Below are 15,220 nucleotides of genomic sequence, written 5' to 3'. Positions count from 1 at the left end.
GATAAAGACAAAAAAAATAAAGATAATTTTCGTACCGAGACCGAGTGAAAATTGAGAATAGCTAAGAGAAGTTAGTAGTGTCGTTTTTTTTATTAAAAAAAAAAGTGAAAAGAAAAAAAGAAGGAAAGGAAAATACCTATGTATTTGGGGCTCTGCAGGAAAAAGATAAGTACAAATTTGTTTATTTTCGGTTAACTTGTTTTAATTCTTTTACCCCAATTTTGTTTGTGGGAATTAAGACCTTAACGGTCCATAGTCCATAAAACCTGTCGTTAATTTTGAAAAGATCATGAGTTTTTATCCTGCTTTTGCAAGGTTTCTCAGGCATATCCTAATAAATAAAGTTGTCCTAAAAGATATCCATTTTGTTTTTTTTTGGTTGTACTGTTTCGTTGGTGCTTTTCTCTTCTTGTTTTTCAGGAAAGGTTTGCAATTTCCTTTTTTTTATTTTTTATATTATTTTTTTATTTATTTAAATTGTTGGCGCCCCTTTTTCTTACGAAACGTAAGACCGCCCCTGTGGTAATTATTAATTCAAGTAATAATTTTGATATCAACGTGATATCACATTTTCATGCAACTTAATCAATCGAACAATCATTAGTTGCTGAACGCACTCCTCAATGAGCTTGTCGTGGTGGCAGCACTTAATTTGATGCTTGTTGCAATTTTTCCTCGTCACTTATTCGCCGCTGCTGTTTGACATTCTGGCATAATTTACTTCTTACAATTTAATATTTCGCTCGGGTGTTTTGTTTAAGTTTAATTTCTTTTTTTTTGTTTATAAATATAAGGCAAAATAAATTGCAACAAACAGAAAAGCAGATTTACTTCAGAAATGATGCTTCGAAGGAGTGCATTGACATAGTTGAAAGTTACAAATATCTTGGAGTGGTAATAGACTGCAATTTTCTATGGGACAAACATATTGACAAATTAAGAAAGGATCTGAAAAAGTCAGTCCGATAATGCAAGATTATCTGTATTCAATTATTTTACGTTTTCGTTGCTACAAATTCGCACTAACAGCTGACATATCCAAAATGTACCAGCAGATCGTAATTGATAAAAACGACCGTAAATACCAATGTAATATCAGGAGAACTAAGCGTACGGATTCGTTAAAGGTATACCAGTTAAATACAGTAACCTATGGAACTACTTCTGCGCCTTATTTAGCTACTCGTTGTAGATTTGACGAGATCTAATAGAGGTAGGGAAATTTATCTTGTCAGAACAGTATTGTGGTTGGTGTGTAAGCAGTACATCAGCGAATAGCAACAAACTACGAAGTTTAAGGTAGTTATCAAATGTCATATCGTAAGCCAAAGACATAGCGTACAATATTGTTAAAAGTGACATTAAGTTTAAGTTTACTTTCATAACAACAACAGCAATATAATTCACAACCATAAATTAAAATTAGTAATAACAATGTCTTGGCAAGCAGCATGCGTGTTGTTACCGACACTATCATTAACATAAATGTAGCTTGGCACCACTCTACCAATGACAAAATTTTACGGAAAGGAAGCTGTCATCGGCCATTTTGCCCTTGACTTTTCCAGAAAACTAAATCCAAATTAAAAATTAAAACTAAATATATATAGCTAAGATACTCTAAATAAAACCAAAAGTAAGAACTGTAAATTAAACTAAAACTGTATTACAATGAACTTATTACTATAGGAAATTAAAGCCTCTTTATAAAAAACTATACAGAAAATTCTTTCATTTCTAGGCTAAAGATTTGAATTTGCTTGGAGAAATAAAACTTTAATTTCCTTTGTTGGAAAATTTCATTTCTTTAATTGCAAAATCATCATAATAATCATCTTCATCATCGCATCGTATCATTATCTTTACACTTCAATCTCATCGCCATTGTCATCGTTCACCGTACAACGGCAGATCAGGATCATCTTCATCAGACTCACGATCATCGCGGCTTATCATTCATCTTATACGTCTCATCCACGCATCACAAAGATTGGAGTAACTATCGACCTTCAAAACAAAGAGTGGAATTGTTCCAAGTGCCAACATACAAAAGATCCAACACCAGCAACTACCGAAAACCGCAACAGCCACCCAAGTGACCAAGAAGCTGCAGGCAGAAATGGTACTTTGACACAACCACAGAGGACTCTTCATGGTCACTTGCAGAACATAAACGCCTCCGCAACAAAGCAAGCAGCAAAAGCATCAAGAGCGAAACAACGTTAGCTAAAATTACAGCAACTGCAGGAAGAAAAGGAGATGAAAGAACGAAGTGACATGGAATTCCTTAAAAAGAAGTACGCAATGCTTCAAGAGTTATTATCAGACTCATATGATGGTCAAAGCGATGAAAAAAACACTGAACTTGAAAATAACCCTAATCAAACTCAGAAAAAACTTGCATAGGATCTATCGAAGAATAATTCAACCCCTGTACAGCGAAATGCAACACAAGTTAAAACCTTCACAACAACTTTAAAACCGCAAAGTTCGCAACCACCCATTGCAGTCACCTCCAGCCACAACGCATCTTCTGTCAAACTACCAACAGCATACCAATTCTTGAACGGCACATCAATAGAAACGTCGGCACTGAATAAGCAGCAAATGACAGCCAGACAAGTAATGGCTAAGGACCAAGTGACATTCAGTGGACGCCCGGAAGAATGGCCACTGTTTATAAGTTGGTTTAACAACACTACAACTTCTTGTGAATTTACGAATACGGACAATCTACGTCGACTTCAAAACTGCCTCAAGGGTGAAGCTTTAGATGCTGTCAGGAACAGACTCCTTATTCCTGACCAAGTTCCAGGTGTTCTGAAGACTCTTCAAATTCATTTTGGACAGCCAGAAGTTATAATTGATAACCTTGTGGAAAGGATTCGTAAAGAACCACCACCTCGACAAGATAAGTTGCAAACGATTATAAAGTTTTCTTTAGCAGTCCAAAACATATGTGGTGTGATGGAAGCTACTGGTTTACATGGGCATTTAGAGAACCCATCTCTATTACGGGAGTTGACAAACAAATTGCCACCACCTATTCGTCTTGAATGGGGCAGCTATAGAAAAAAATTAAGTGTTGTTAACCTCTCACCTTATAGTTCATGGCTAGAAGGAATAGCACACTCTGCATTAGTTGTTAACCCACTTGATGAGCTTCATTTACAAACCACCAGTCACCGAAGAAGTGGTACTAGAGCGGCATCAGTTAACGTTCATCAAGATACAGAGATACAATCGCAACAAAACTTCAGAAAGTGCTTGCTTTGCACATCTAATTGCAAGGCAGTCGATCAGTGTCAAATATTTTTGAAGATGAACCTAAATGACCGATGGAATGTTATCAAGCGCCACTCAGTTGGCCGCACCTGCCTCCGCCAACACGGAAAGAACCGCTGATACCTCCAAAAAGCTTGTGGAATTGATGGTTGCATGTAGTTCACGGTTCTCGTGTTCACTTTGTGTATTAATATTTTTTCATTAATGCTCACGCTTGCATATTATTGCATAGTTGCATTTTTTGTTCTTTCTTTATTTTGCTCTGTATACTTTTTTGAGAAATAAAGTTTAGTTTCCGTTAAACCTTCAAGCAGTAAGTTACTATTTGTCTCGTGATTTGGTATTATTTTTACGATCTGAAAAAATAACAGTTGATATCTGATTTAATTTCGGTTTTGGAGGTTTCTAATATCACAACACGATTATTTATTTCCTGGACACTAGTTTTGATTTTATTAATTTCACTGCCGAGTTCTTCAGTTATTTTTTTTTCTGACTCTTCGAGTTTTTTCGACAGAAGTGAAACAATAAACTCGCTTTGTTGACGAAGTTTTTCATCCATTTATGTCATATCCATGATTTTTATTGATGTCGGCGTGTTCTTAGGTGTTAGGATTTTACGAGATGAAAAGCTTCAAAAATTAGTCACAAATCAGAGTAAATGTAAAAATTTAATAAAGAAGAAAAAAAAATAAAATACTAATGGAAGATCGGAATTTGTTCAAGTTGATGCGAATGTTTTTAACTGTGTTGAGGTGTGTGTATTCAAGTCATTTGATTAACTGTCAAATCAAACGCATTTCATCTCTTTCTTACCAAGAAATTAAAGTGAGATAAAAAACAGAGACGTGAATAATCTCAATAGAATTATCTCTGTGGTCATGTCTGCTGTCTAGTCTCTGGTTTCGGTGTGCTTTGATTGGTTTTTGTTCTTAAAAAAATAAATTAAAAATGACTGAAACAATAAAAAATGTTGGAAGGAATTATTTGAACTTCTCCAGCAACATCCCACGCTTTGGAAGATAAAAAGCAATGAATACAAAAATTAACTAAAAAAAAGTCAAGCTTGGAATGTATTGCTGGAGAAGTTCAATAAAATAGAAATGAAACTCGATGGAACTCTTCAACAATTAAAAAATAAAATTACAAATTTCAAAATATCCTACGACGGCGACGGCAGCTGAAGCTTGTAAACAATTGTGGTGAGGATCTATTGAAATTTAATTCCTGTGAAGATATTTGCATTCATGAATATGGCTTCATTATGTATTCCTTCAATGGGAAAGCGTCATCCGCTACAAAAACATGAGGCAACTTTTCTCCATCTGCCATTACCTCTTCCGCAATTGGAATGTTAAGGGAATCGGTCTCCAACATTTCTGCAAATTTCGTGTATGAAAAAACTTCACCACCGGAAATTCGTCCATTTTTTCAAAACGTCAACCATTAAGAATTCACTATTTGCATTGACAACAGCTATCAGGACTATGCTAAATGTTTTCTTATAGTTTCTTTATTTAGACGTGCTTGCCGTCAAAAGCCTCTATACAATGGGGGAACCCACTTACATTGAGACATTTTTCGGATTCCGTTTTCCATTCAACCACTGTTTTTTGTACCTAAAATTATGTAAATGGAACTCGAAATAAGGTATAAAAGCCTATACTGTGTGGGCCTAGGACACGGTCCATCATCAGTGTTTATAGAGATATCATCTCCGCGTTAATTAAATAAAGAATAAAGTAAATTAAAATTGCAATTTTATCGCTTTTCATTTTTTGTTTGGTTCACTTCGCATTTTTCTTTGCTCTAATATTCGGCTAAAAAGCTAGCCGCATCAAATTCAAAACCTGTGGTGAATACAAATCAACCAGCTTCGTCTTCTTTAGTTTCTCATGGTGAGCTATTTTCAATGGAAGAACTCAACACGCTTGTTATGAAAATGATTAGTAAGCTAAGTTTATGTAAAACAAAACTCGAACAACTTTAAGCTATCGCAGCAACTTAGTTTCTTTATAATGATGTTAAAACGGAAAACATTTAAAAAAAAAAGAAGAAATTTAAAAATGCTCCTGACCTTCATCAATTTTTCAAATCGAACTGAGAGTGTTTGTTCAATCTCATTTTGATAATATTATTTTTATACAATTAAAAATGCTTCGCTATCATCGATATCTGGAAGAGACTATCGTGTTCTCTATCGGACGAGTTGTGTTACCAAGTGACTTTTTTGTTCTCTTTCCGAAAGAGCATTATCTGTTTTACCTTTTCTATGTAACATTTTAATCGTGACATCTGTCTCTTTCTCTTGATAATCGACCATCAGAAAAGCAAAATATAGTTTTATCGTTGTCCCTTACTCGACCTGTCATTTGGTTTATTTATTTTGTGTACTTTCCGTCGTGAACATCGTGAACATTCGAGAAAATAAAAATATATGTAATCAAAATGCCTGTAGAAACTCTTAGTGAACTCAAACACGCGAGGGAGTCATATAATTCATTATCAATTATCATTTCCGTTGGAAATGATTTGACAAATGTCACACCCTTCTACACGAGAACTAGACAGAGTGGGACGGCCATAGTCCTTCTGACCATGGTTCTCTCTGTCATTTTCATGGGGAAAAAAAAAGTTTGGTTTCAGGTTTCAATAGATGGAGGGTTTCCATGTATGTGAAACCAACCCAGATGGACGGTCTGGAGAAGGTGAACTTTTTAGCCTGAACAAACACGTAAAGTTACTCCAAATGGAGAATGGCCTATGGCCCAACAAAAAGTTTGAATAATTGTAAATTCATATTGTACATAATTTTACTTCTTTGTTTACATTGTTAACTTTTTTTTAACGGTGTTTGGATAAATTTTGAAATGATTGTAATACTTTAAACAGATTTCATGAACGTATAGGCGGTTAAGTTTCGGGCAACTTAGTTCGATATTGTAGTATAGTTTGAAGAGACCAAGTGTGAGAAGACCATTACACTTGGTCTCCACTTCAACGATGGCAACTACGCCTTTCTTTATAAAACTGTAGCCAACTACATTGTAAAAGTTAAATAACCGCAGCCAACTTCAGGCAAAAAAACGAAGATGAATTCATTCGAATTCTAGAAGCCAACCGCCATTGACACCATATTTTTTGTAAGATATTTTCCTAAGAAAAAGAAAACTAAATTATAAAAACCCAGTTTAATAAACGTGTGAAGCAACTAAACTTCTTTTGTTTTATATATTATAATATTAAGGTAACGAAACGTAACGTACAGACCCCAAATATATTCCTTTCGCGCGGTTTATATAAAGTTTAAGTTAAACTGAAGTTAAATTAAAGATTTTTCTCAATTTTATGTTCTTGGTCTTTGTTCTATATCGAAGTAGGAAGTGGGGGTGGCTAATTGCAACTCCTGGAATCGTCGTGACCTCGAAGTGAATCCAGCGGGCGGCGAATTCCAAGGTGACTTGCATTTAGATGTGAGAGGAAAAGGCGAGTAAGCAGGAAAGCAAGAATTTCATCACAAGTTGAGATCAACAAGCCGATCTCCAACATCGACAACACTTTCAGGCGACAAAATAATCTATTTAAATTGGTTTCTTTTAATAATTATCATTCTATGCAAATTAAACACATATTATAAAAATTATTTAAGAAAACATGCTTTAAAAACATTAAATGCATTAAAAAAAATATATGGGGTTTGCAAATTTAAGAAAAGTACTAGACAATTTAAACAAAGCACCTAATACAACGTATACTAAAGAATGTGTACAAAAATTTTATAAGCTAATTGAACAAACATGGTCATTAATACAAAACACAGCTGACCTAAAAGTTATTACACAACTAAAATGGGGTAATGTTTTCTTAAGCAGAAGACGAAGCAGAAGCTTTAACATCGAAGGCAGCGGCAACGGCAGTAGCAGCGGCAGCGACGAAGAAGACTGGTACGACCCGGGTGAAGCGGAAGCAATCCGATTCTTTGACGGTCCAACACCAACCAAAAAAAGTAAGATCATCAAAGATGACGACGAGTATGCTTACAGCCCTGAAAATCATATTGATTTTGTGGACGGACGATTTTATGATGACGGCTCCATTGGCATTGGAACATCTGGTAACCAAATGTATGAAGGCCAAGAAGTACGATTTGAAGAGGACAAAATATACAATGCAGCAAGCGGTTTCAAATATAGCCGAAGACTGAAAGCGCAACAACAAAACTTGCAGACATTTTCTCAAAGGGTAAGTAATTATTGTATTAAAATTGTTTAAATATATACACAAAATAGATTTTTTCATTCTAATACAATTTTTGCTTACAGGATTTCTGCAGAAGCCTACAAAAAACCGTATACTACACGATGTATTCGGAAGAAGAGCTGACGGTGGAGCAATGCGACTGGATACTGGCAAACTACGAGATACCTTTACAGGAAGCTACCTTGCCGTATGTGAACCAAACTGCATGATAACTCACACTTGCAAGTTTCAACAAAAAGTCCTTTCGATGACTCAGTCTTCGCTCAAGGCTCCACCGTAAATGAAGTAGGAAATAGAACTACACTTACGCCCAGTGCTCCCGCTTTGATAAAAGTATCTCGCGGCGTTTTTACCGAGTTAGTAACAGATGATCCAAACCACCAGCTTTTCGGTCCCAGACTCTATAGCACTCCAACTCCGCATGCTTGGAAACTTAAAAACCCAGACAGGACAACATCTTGTCCCTGAGTTTCTACCTCTTCCAGTAGAGGTAATTCATAGCATCAGCGGATATTTTGGATCCTTCTCGAATCCAACTATCCCTGCTCTACCAGCTGACCAAGCCGATCCTCAAAGTCAGCAAACTTATGCAGCAGCCTTAATTGATTATAATAACCGATTAGCCCAAATGGACCTTACGTATCCTCTCCTACATATAACAACCAGCAGCCGAATAGAAACTTACTTCGTTTCAAGAACTTAGGATATAGACGAGCAGAGTCTAAAAACTCTGCCCTCCAGCATGGAATAATAGAAAACAATTTTCCATCCTATCCTCACAATTCAGCTGTAAACATAGAGTTCATTAATTCTCTATCCAAAGTACTTCCAAAAAAAACATGCCATATTCGTTTGTCCGAAGTTTTCTTCCACTTTTACCACAAGAGAGACTTAAAACTGTTAAATCTCTTAACTGCTGCGTTAATTGCTTACTCTTCGGACACCAAGCCCCAAAATGTAAGGCAATACACTGTACAAAATGCAATAAGTATCACAATACGCTACTTCATGTAAGAAAACCAGCAACAACAATCTCAGCAACACAAAACTGTCAAAATATGTGTTATTGGGAGCAGCCCTAGTAAATATACTTAATCGAACAAATCAACCTGTCAAAGCAAGAGCATTGCTCGATTTTGGCTCACAAATGAGCTTTATAACCGATGATTTAATTAATTCAAACTAGAACACTACAGTGTAAACAAAAAATTTGAATTGTGTGGCAACACTTCCACACACAAGCGAAGAAAACGAAAGAGAGAAATGTAAATAAAAAAATATATAATGAGAGACTGCCGGTTAGGTAGGAATATTGATATATGTGGAATAAACATTCGATTGTGAACCAGTAAGCAGGACGGACGTGTATTATTTTTTACCAAAATAAAGTACAAACTAGTTATATTTTTCAATTAAGAAATAACCTTACAATTGGGATAAAAGTGAATTGTGAAGACATTAAATCTCATGCCAAACTTTGCGATACAATTAAGAAAAAATACTGGCAGTTTTGTACGCATGATTTACCTTCAGTAAGGTCTTTTAAAGTCATTCTATATGGCCTACATGAATTAAGCATTGACGCGATTAGACAATCGCTTGGTTTAAAATGCCTTACATAACCCTTGACCAGAATGAAGATACACAATAAGGTGCTCGTACCTATTGTATGTCTTCATTCTGGTCAAGGTTTATGTACCCTGTCCAGGAGTCGGAGCAAAATAATTCCGACTTATACATTGGTGACCCCGACGTGATAGAGAACACGATCAGCCTCTTGAATGTAAGTGATATAAAGCGTTCCAAGGGCTAAAACACTTGGTGCCCGAACCAGAGATGCAAGTATCCAGAGATTCGAACCAGAGTTCCAGGTATCCAGTGTTCTGGTGTTCCAGAGTACAAATCTTCATATACTTGCGTTCGGTATTTAGCATAGTGGAGCCGTGCCATAGATGCAAGTACCTAGAGTTCCAGTCAAAAGCAACTCTTTGTAGCTGAAATGGAGGAAATGCAAGTATTCAATATTGTGGCTAGGCAAAAAGCCATAACCGATGAGTTGCTACGGCTAAAGGCTAACATTGGTAAAGACAGCCATGACCGTAAAACAGTCGATTACAAGGCTAAACAATTATAAGCACTAGAAGCTCTTTGGTTGGAGTTTAAAAAAAAAAAACAAAACCGTGACCAGATACAAGCATATGTAAAGCAGACACGCCTTATATGCAAAGTAATACTTTCGAAAAGATAAAAAGACGTACATTAAAATCAAACAAACTCTAGAATCCATTGTACCTATAGATGACGACCTTATAAAGAAAACTAGTGGAGCGGCTAGTTTGAAAGAGCAAGCAAGCTCCAGAACATATATTGGCAAAATACAACCTGTAGAAGTTATCCCAATATCAGAAATCGCCAGAATTGTACGAAGACAAAAAACAGCCGCACAATCTCTACAGCGGTTGATGTCCAGTCTTAGAACTACAGAGACTTGGAGTTCAACCTTATGTACAGTAAAGTTAAATACACTGGATGGATCTGGAAGAAATGCATCGCTGGATAAACGACCTTTCTGAAAATCCAGCCCATGATGGATACGATATGAATGAGTTCTACAAGTGAGAAGATGAAGTCTCGAAAGCTGTAATTGCATTGACAACCAAGCTTGAAGAAACCACGATACAAAGCTCATCATCGTTCCTCCCAGTTGGGACTCCTAGTCCCAGGCAAGCTATGAAACTTCCAAAGATAACCTTACCCAAATTTGACGGAAGCAAGACATAGCGAATTGTCAGAATCTTTTTTATTTAAAAATAACGTTAATGGGTGAAGCCGAGAACCTTATAAGGCACTTTTCAACATCCGATAGCAACTATAGTGCAGCGTGGCAAGTAATTGAAGATCGGTATGACAACCCTCGTCTACTTGTAACTGAGCATGTAAAACGATTGCTGGCGCAACCTGCAATCCATAATGAAAGCTCAAAGCAATTAAGGTGTTGCATGACACCACCCAAGAGTGCATGCCAAGCCAAAGAAAAGTTCAGAGGAGCATCGCCAAAAGTCCAGACCCGACAAGGCCTATACGACACTAACAGCTAAAAGATCAACATGCGTCTCCTGCAAAGGCAACCATCAGCTGTACTCCTGTGAGAAATTTTTGCAACTTAGCCCATCACAGCGCTTAAGCCTTGTTCAAAAACACACTACATTAAGTCAGGACATGCCTCAAATGATTGTTTTTCCAGATGTTGCACAAAGTGCCAAAAGAAGCACAACACATTTCTTCATTTGGACGAGTCAACAAGGTCCAGCACCACTAGGCAGTGAAATTCTCACCACGGACTCAGCAAGTCTTTGCACTTCCGCAGCGGGCACCAATCCCTCCAAAGAAGAACCAAATAAAATTATATAAATATATGTGTAAGTACATTTTGAATTAATAAATAAAAAAAAAACAACCCATAACTCTTTCCTTGAGCTAAGCGGGCGGCCGCGAGAGTTACAAAGATGCAAGTCAGCAAACTTGATGACGGAACATTTGTGTTACTTCGCAACCCATAATGTAATTCAACACCACTTTCCGCTGACAATCGATACATTACAATATCGGAAGGCCAACCGGAAGTGGATGCATTGACCTTAGCTTTAAGTGATTAATTCATAATTTGAATAATAAAACTAATTCGGCAGTCGCAATCGACCCGAAGAACAAACAACACTGTTTTCATTCGGAACAACATATATAACTGGCGCAGTCGGCAAAATAATTTTTTTTTTCGTATTACTAAAAATCAGTTCGGAAAAAGAAAAATAATTAAAAAACTTTTGTGTTCTAGGGTTTATAGATTACCCCCAAAACATGAAGAGGAAGTTCGTAGACAAATTTCAGAAATGGAAAAACAGTGTATTGTTCGAAAATCTAACAGAAGACTCTTCTCGCATTGTGGTTGTCCCTAAAAAAAATTGGTAGATCAGGTGAACAGAAGTTCAGGCTTTGTGTGGACTATAGAAAATTAAATGAAATCACTTTTGATGACAAGTACCCTCTGCCTAATATAGAGAGTATATTAGACAAATTAGGGCGAGCCCAGTATATTACAACTTTGGATTTATCCAAAGGCTACTACCAAATAAAAATGAGCCCCAAGGACATTCATAAAACTGCATTTGTTACTCCAAATGGTTTATACGAGTTTACTCGGATGCCTTTTGGCCTTTTAACTTTTAAAAATTAAAATACTAGAAGACTAAATTGACAATATTCTTGACAACATAGGTTTTGCTAAACAGAGTATTTTACACTTTAGCATATTGAGAAGAAATAGTGAGTTCTGACTTAGTTTTTTTTTAACTTAAACATTCAAAAATAGGAGCATTGAATCTGAACGTGTTACGGTAAAATTTACCGCAACAATGCTAGCCCTCGATTCCTTGACTTCCCTATTCCACCTTCTTTGCGGCTGCAAAATATTGGTGAAGTTGAGGGCAACCATGGTTCCATCAGCCAGTGGTGTACTAAGCCAATATGTTGCATAAGCAATAAAACAGGTGTTCCAGCGATCATGATGACCAAATGGAACGGGTGATTCCGAAATTGATATGCAGACGGGCGGTCTCGCATTCCAGATTCTTTTATTCCGGCGGACGAGCCGAAAAGTTATAAATGTTCTTGATCTAATTGGGCCTTACTAATAATCAAATTTAGTGTTAAGGTTAAAAGAAAATATCAAGACTTTAGAAAATTCACATACCAATAACGAATTTAATATCCAGTTTAGTCGTTAGCAAAACGTCAAAATTTAATACACGGAAATCCATGTTTAAAGTCGAGCATTAAAAAAAAGTGTTGCCTAAGTGCTGTTTTATCGTACGTAAATTTGTATTTAATACTTAAATCTTATCTCAAGTTATTTGGTCGATTTCCATTGGTAATGGTATATTTGAGGCTGTGAATGCAAAAGTGGTGTATCCCACTTTTTGTAATTGGGTTTGAATCGACTAAAACAAGCACATAAGCTTTGAAAATAGTAAAGTTATTTTTTTTTTTGCAAAAATTAGATATTCAAGAATATAAAACTATGTTTAAAATAATGTATTTCCCTAAGACAAAAATATGAGAGACAAAATAAGCCAATTTTTCAAAATAAGGTTATGCCACTTTTAAATTTTTGTTCTAAAGCCTAGTACGCAGATCACGCTAAATTATAGCTTTCATACAAAATTATCTCAAAAATGTAGGTAAAGAATTTTGTATGGGAGCTAAAATTTAGCACGATCTGCGTTCTAGGCTTAAAGTAAAAATGAAGTACTTAATTTAGAAGTACTTTATTTATTAGGGGTATTCACGATTCGATGGAATTAGTCTAGTATCATTGCAAAAGTGTAACGTTGAAACATTTTCTTCCAAACTGACAACGACACCAGACAAATTTTATACTCCATCTTGCGAATCGGAAAGAAGCTCTCGGGACAGTCAAAAGGAGAAGTTACCCATGTTGTATACTCTTTTTTTTATTCCTACTGAAACTGAACAAAAAGCAACGAAACGCAATTATAAACGCATCATTTAACATAATTGTATTCGCTTATTTTCGTATTTGGGGTTTACACTGCAGTATGTAATTTATATATTTCAAATGATCGAATATAATACTAAAAAAGGGCTTTGGAGAGCTTATGTAATGTTTGCTTAAATATTTAGTGCGTTATAGTATTACGATCGTTGATTTTACTTTAAATACGTGGCTAATTTGTTGATTCCGTTTTATATATTTAAGAAATATATTTCCTTGTGAAAAAGATGGTGTTATAAATTAAAATTTAATTTAAAAGTCACTTCGACACTTCAAATCAATTGTCGTACTTGAATATAATACAAGTACTAAAATACTTGATGTTAAAAAGAACACGGCAATACTGAACTTTGACAGTTTCTACTTTTGTTTGTTTTGTATTTTGTGCCTGTTTCTGAAATTTGTGCAGAGAAAAATAAATTGTTGCAAGAAAATTATATATATAAGTACTATGAATACACAAATAAAAAGAAAACGAGCCAGCAACTGGACACGTGAAATGAAGGAGCTCCTAGTTTCATGTGTAAGACCCTTCGGTAACATAATCGACAGCAAGCTTAACAGCCTGCCTATGATTAAGGAAAAAAGTGAGGCTTGGGGCAAAATTAAAGAAACCTTCCAGGCTAATGGGCATCAATGTTCAATTAAACAATTGAGGGATCAATGGAATCGACAAAAACAACTATCCCGCAATAAAATATCTTTGTTCAAAAGGTCGCAAGGGCAGACTGGTGGTGGATCTCCTCCCAAAGAGCCCAGTGAAATGGACTACGAAATAGAGGAGATCGCAAAGGAAGATTTCTTGCAAGATTTTTCGGCGTACGACTGCGATGCCGATTATGGTTATGCACAGGAGGAAATGTATGTATTAAATTTATAATATTACTCTTAAAACATTACCTAAAGCATTTTCAATTACTTCCAGAGAAAACGAATCACCAAATAAAGTTAAACCGTTGGATGGTTTGGTGTTTGAGAAATTGTAAGTACTATGTTATTTCCCATGGTTAGGAGGAGCATTAGGAGGATGATACAAAAATCTGTCGCTTGCATTATTTAATTATATTAATATTTTTTCTCTTTAATGCTTTAGGGATCTGGAAACACCAACAAATACAGATAAAAACAAGATGGATAAAGTGACAGCACCGAAAAAACCAGTCGCCAACAGGAAAAGAGCCTTTCCGACCATTGCTTCATCAGAAGAGTTGCTCCAGAAGAGGATATTGCAAATAGAAGATGAAACAAAATATAACAAAACTATATTACAACTTAAGAAAAAAAAAGAAAGGTTAAAAATACAAGTGCAAAAGAGGAAACTATCTCTTCTGAACATGCAGATAAGAAACCTTAAAGAAAGTTATTAAATAACTTGTCTGCATAACCATTTAATATTTTTGTTTTTTTGATTTTTCATTGTTATTTTTTTCGATGTTATAATTGTTTTTGAAGTTTTATTTCTTAATTTTTTTTTTTGTAGTTTCTGTTTGTTTGTTATATAAAACAAGGAGTGAAGGAAATGTTTAAATGAATTTGAAGTCTGATTTTATGTTTATTTATTATTTTGTTATTTATTGTTATGTTATGTTTATACAAATAAAATTGTGAAAAAAGAATATTTATGAAAAAAAATGTCTTATGAATTCGGTTCTATACCTAGTCCCACGTAAGGTTGTTGTTGAAGGAAATGTTTCTTCCTCTTCAAGCTCGGAAGTATCTGGTTCTGAAGAACTCACAATTAATGCGGTGTCGTTTAAGAACCCTTGAAGTAAGTTAGAACATTTTTTAAATTTATATTTTGCTTCTACCCTGAGGCTCCACAAGAGTAAAATCTAATCCAACTTCTCTTCCGCAATCTCATCCGCAATCCAGTGTTCAAACAATTTTTAGATGGAAATTTTTTGAAATAATTTTTTGAATTTAATAGAGTTTACGGAATCAGTTAGCAGACATAAATTAAAACTCCGAACCGTTTGAACCATTCCAATCAAGAGAGTAGTTATGAAATGACAGTAGTTTGTATGTAACACTTCCAAGAATTTCGATAGAAAATCATACAAAATTCTTAAAAGTGTTACATACAACCCACCTAAAGTAGTATAT

At 35.3% G+C, this 15,220-nt stretch overlaps 2 protein-coding genes across 2 annotated transcripts; both read left to right on the top strand.

Moving 5' to 3' along the window:
• Positions 1 to 2,625: 2,625 nt before the first annotated feature.
• LOC129951349 (uncharacterized) lies at positions 2,626 to 3,405 on the top strand. Its single transcript, XM_056063489.1, has one exon. The coding sequence runs from the start codon at positions 2,626 to 2,628 to the stop codon at positions 3,403 to 3,405; it is 780 nt and encodes a 259-aa protein (XP_055919464.1).
• A 9,725-nt stretch (positions 3,406 to 13,130) lies between these two features.
• On the top strand, positions 13,131 to 15,166 carry LOC129941484 (uncharacterized). The gene is made up of 3 exons (XM_056050123.1): positions 13,131 to 13,978; positions 14,043 to 14,099; positions 14,211 to 15,166. Exons 1-3 carry the CDS (start codon positions 13,569 to 13,571, stop codon positions 14,482 to 14,484), a joined length of 741 nt encoding a protein of 246 aa, XP_055906098.1. The 5' UTR covers positions 13,131 to 13,568; the 3' UTR covers positions 14,485 to 15,166.
• The last annotated feature ends 54 nt before the right edge of the window (positions 15,167 to 15,220 follow it).

The sequence above is a fragment of the Eupeodes corollae genome, chromosome 1, assembly GCF_945859685.1.
Source record: "Eupeodes corollae chromosome 1, idEupCoro1.1, whole genome shotgun sequence".
Taxonomy (NCBI): domain Eukaryota; kingdom Metazoa; phylum Arthropoda; class Insecta; order Diptera; family Syrphidae; genus Eupeodes; species Eupeodes corollae.
Note: the sequence above shows the minus strand (reverse complement) of the source record. Positions and strands in the feature narration are given on the sequence as shown.

What these genes read in the sequence shown, in the direction of transcription:
- LOC129951349 (XM_056063489.1), top strand. Translation starts at nt 2,626, where the DNA reads ATGGCTAAGGACCAAGTGACATTCAGTGGACGCCCGGAAGAATGGCCA.
- LOC129941484 (XM_056050123.1), top strand. Translation starts at nt 13,569, where the DNA reads ATGAATACACAAATAAAAAGAAAACGAGCCAGCAACTGGACACGTGAA. An exon ending in GGTTATGCACAGGAGGAAAT is followed by an intron (nt 13,979 to 14,042) that starts GTATGTATTAAA and finishes AATTACTTCCAG; the next exon opens with AGAAAACGAATCACCAAATA. An exon ending in GGTTTGGTGTTTGAGAAATT is followed by an intron (nt 14,100 to 14,210) that starts GTAAGTACTATG and finishes TTAATGCTTTAG; the next exon opens with GGATCTGGAAACACCAACAA.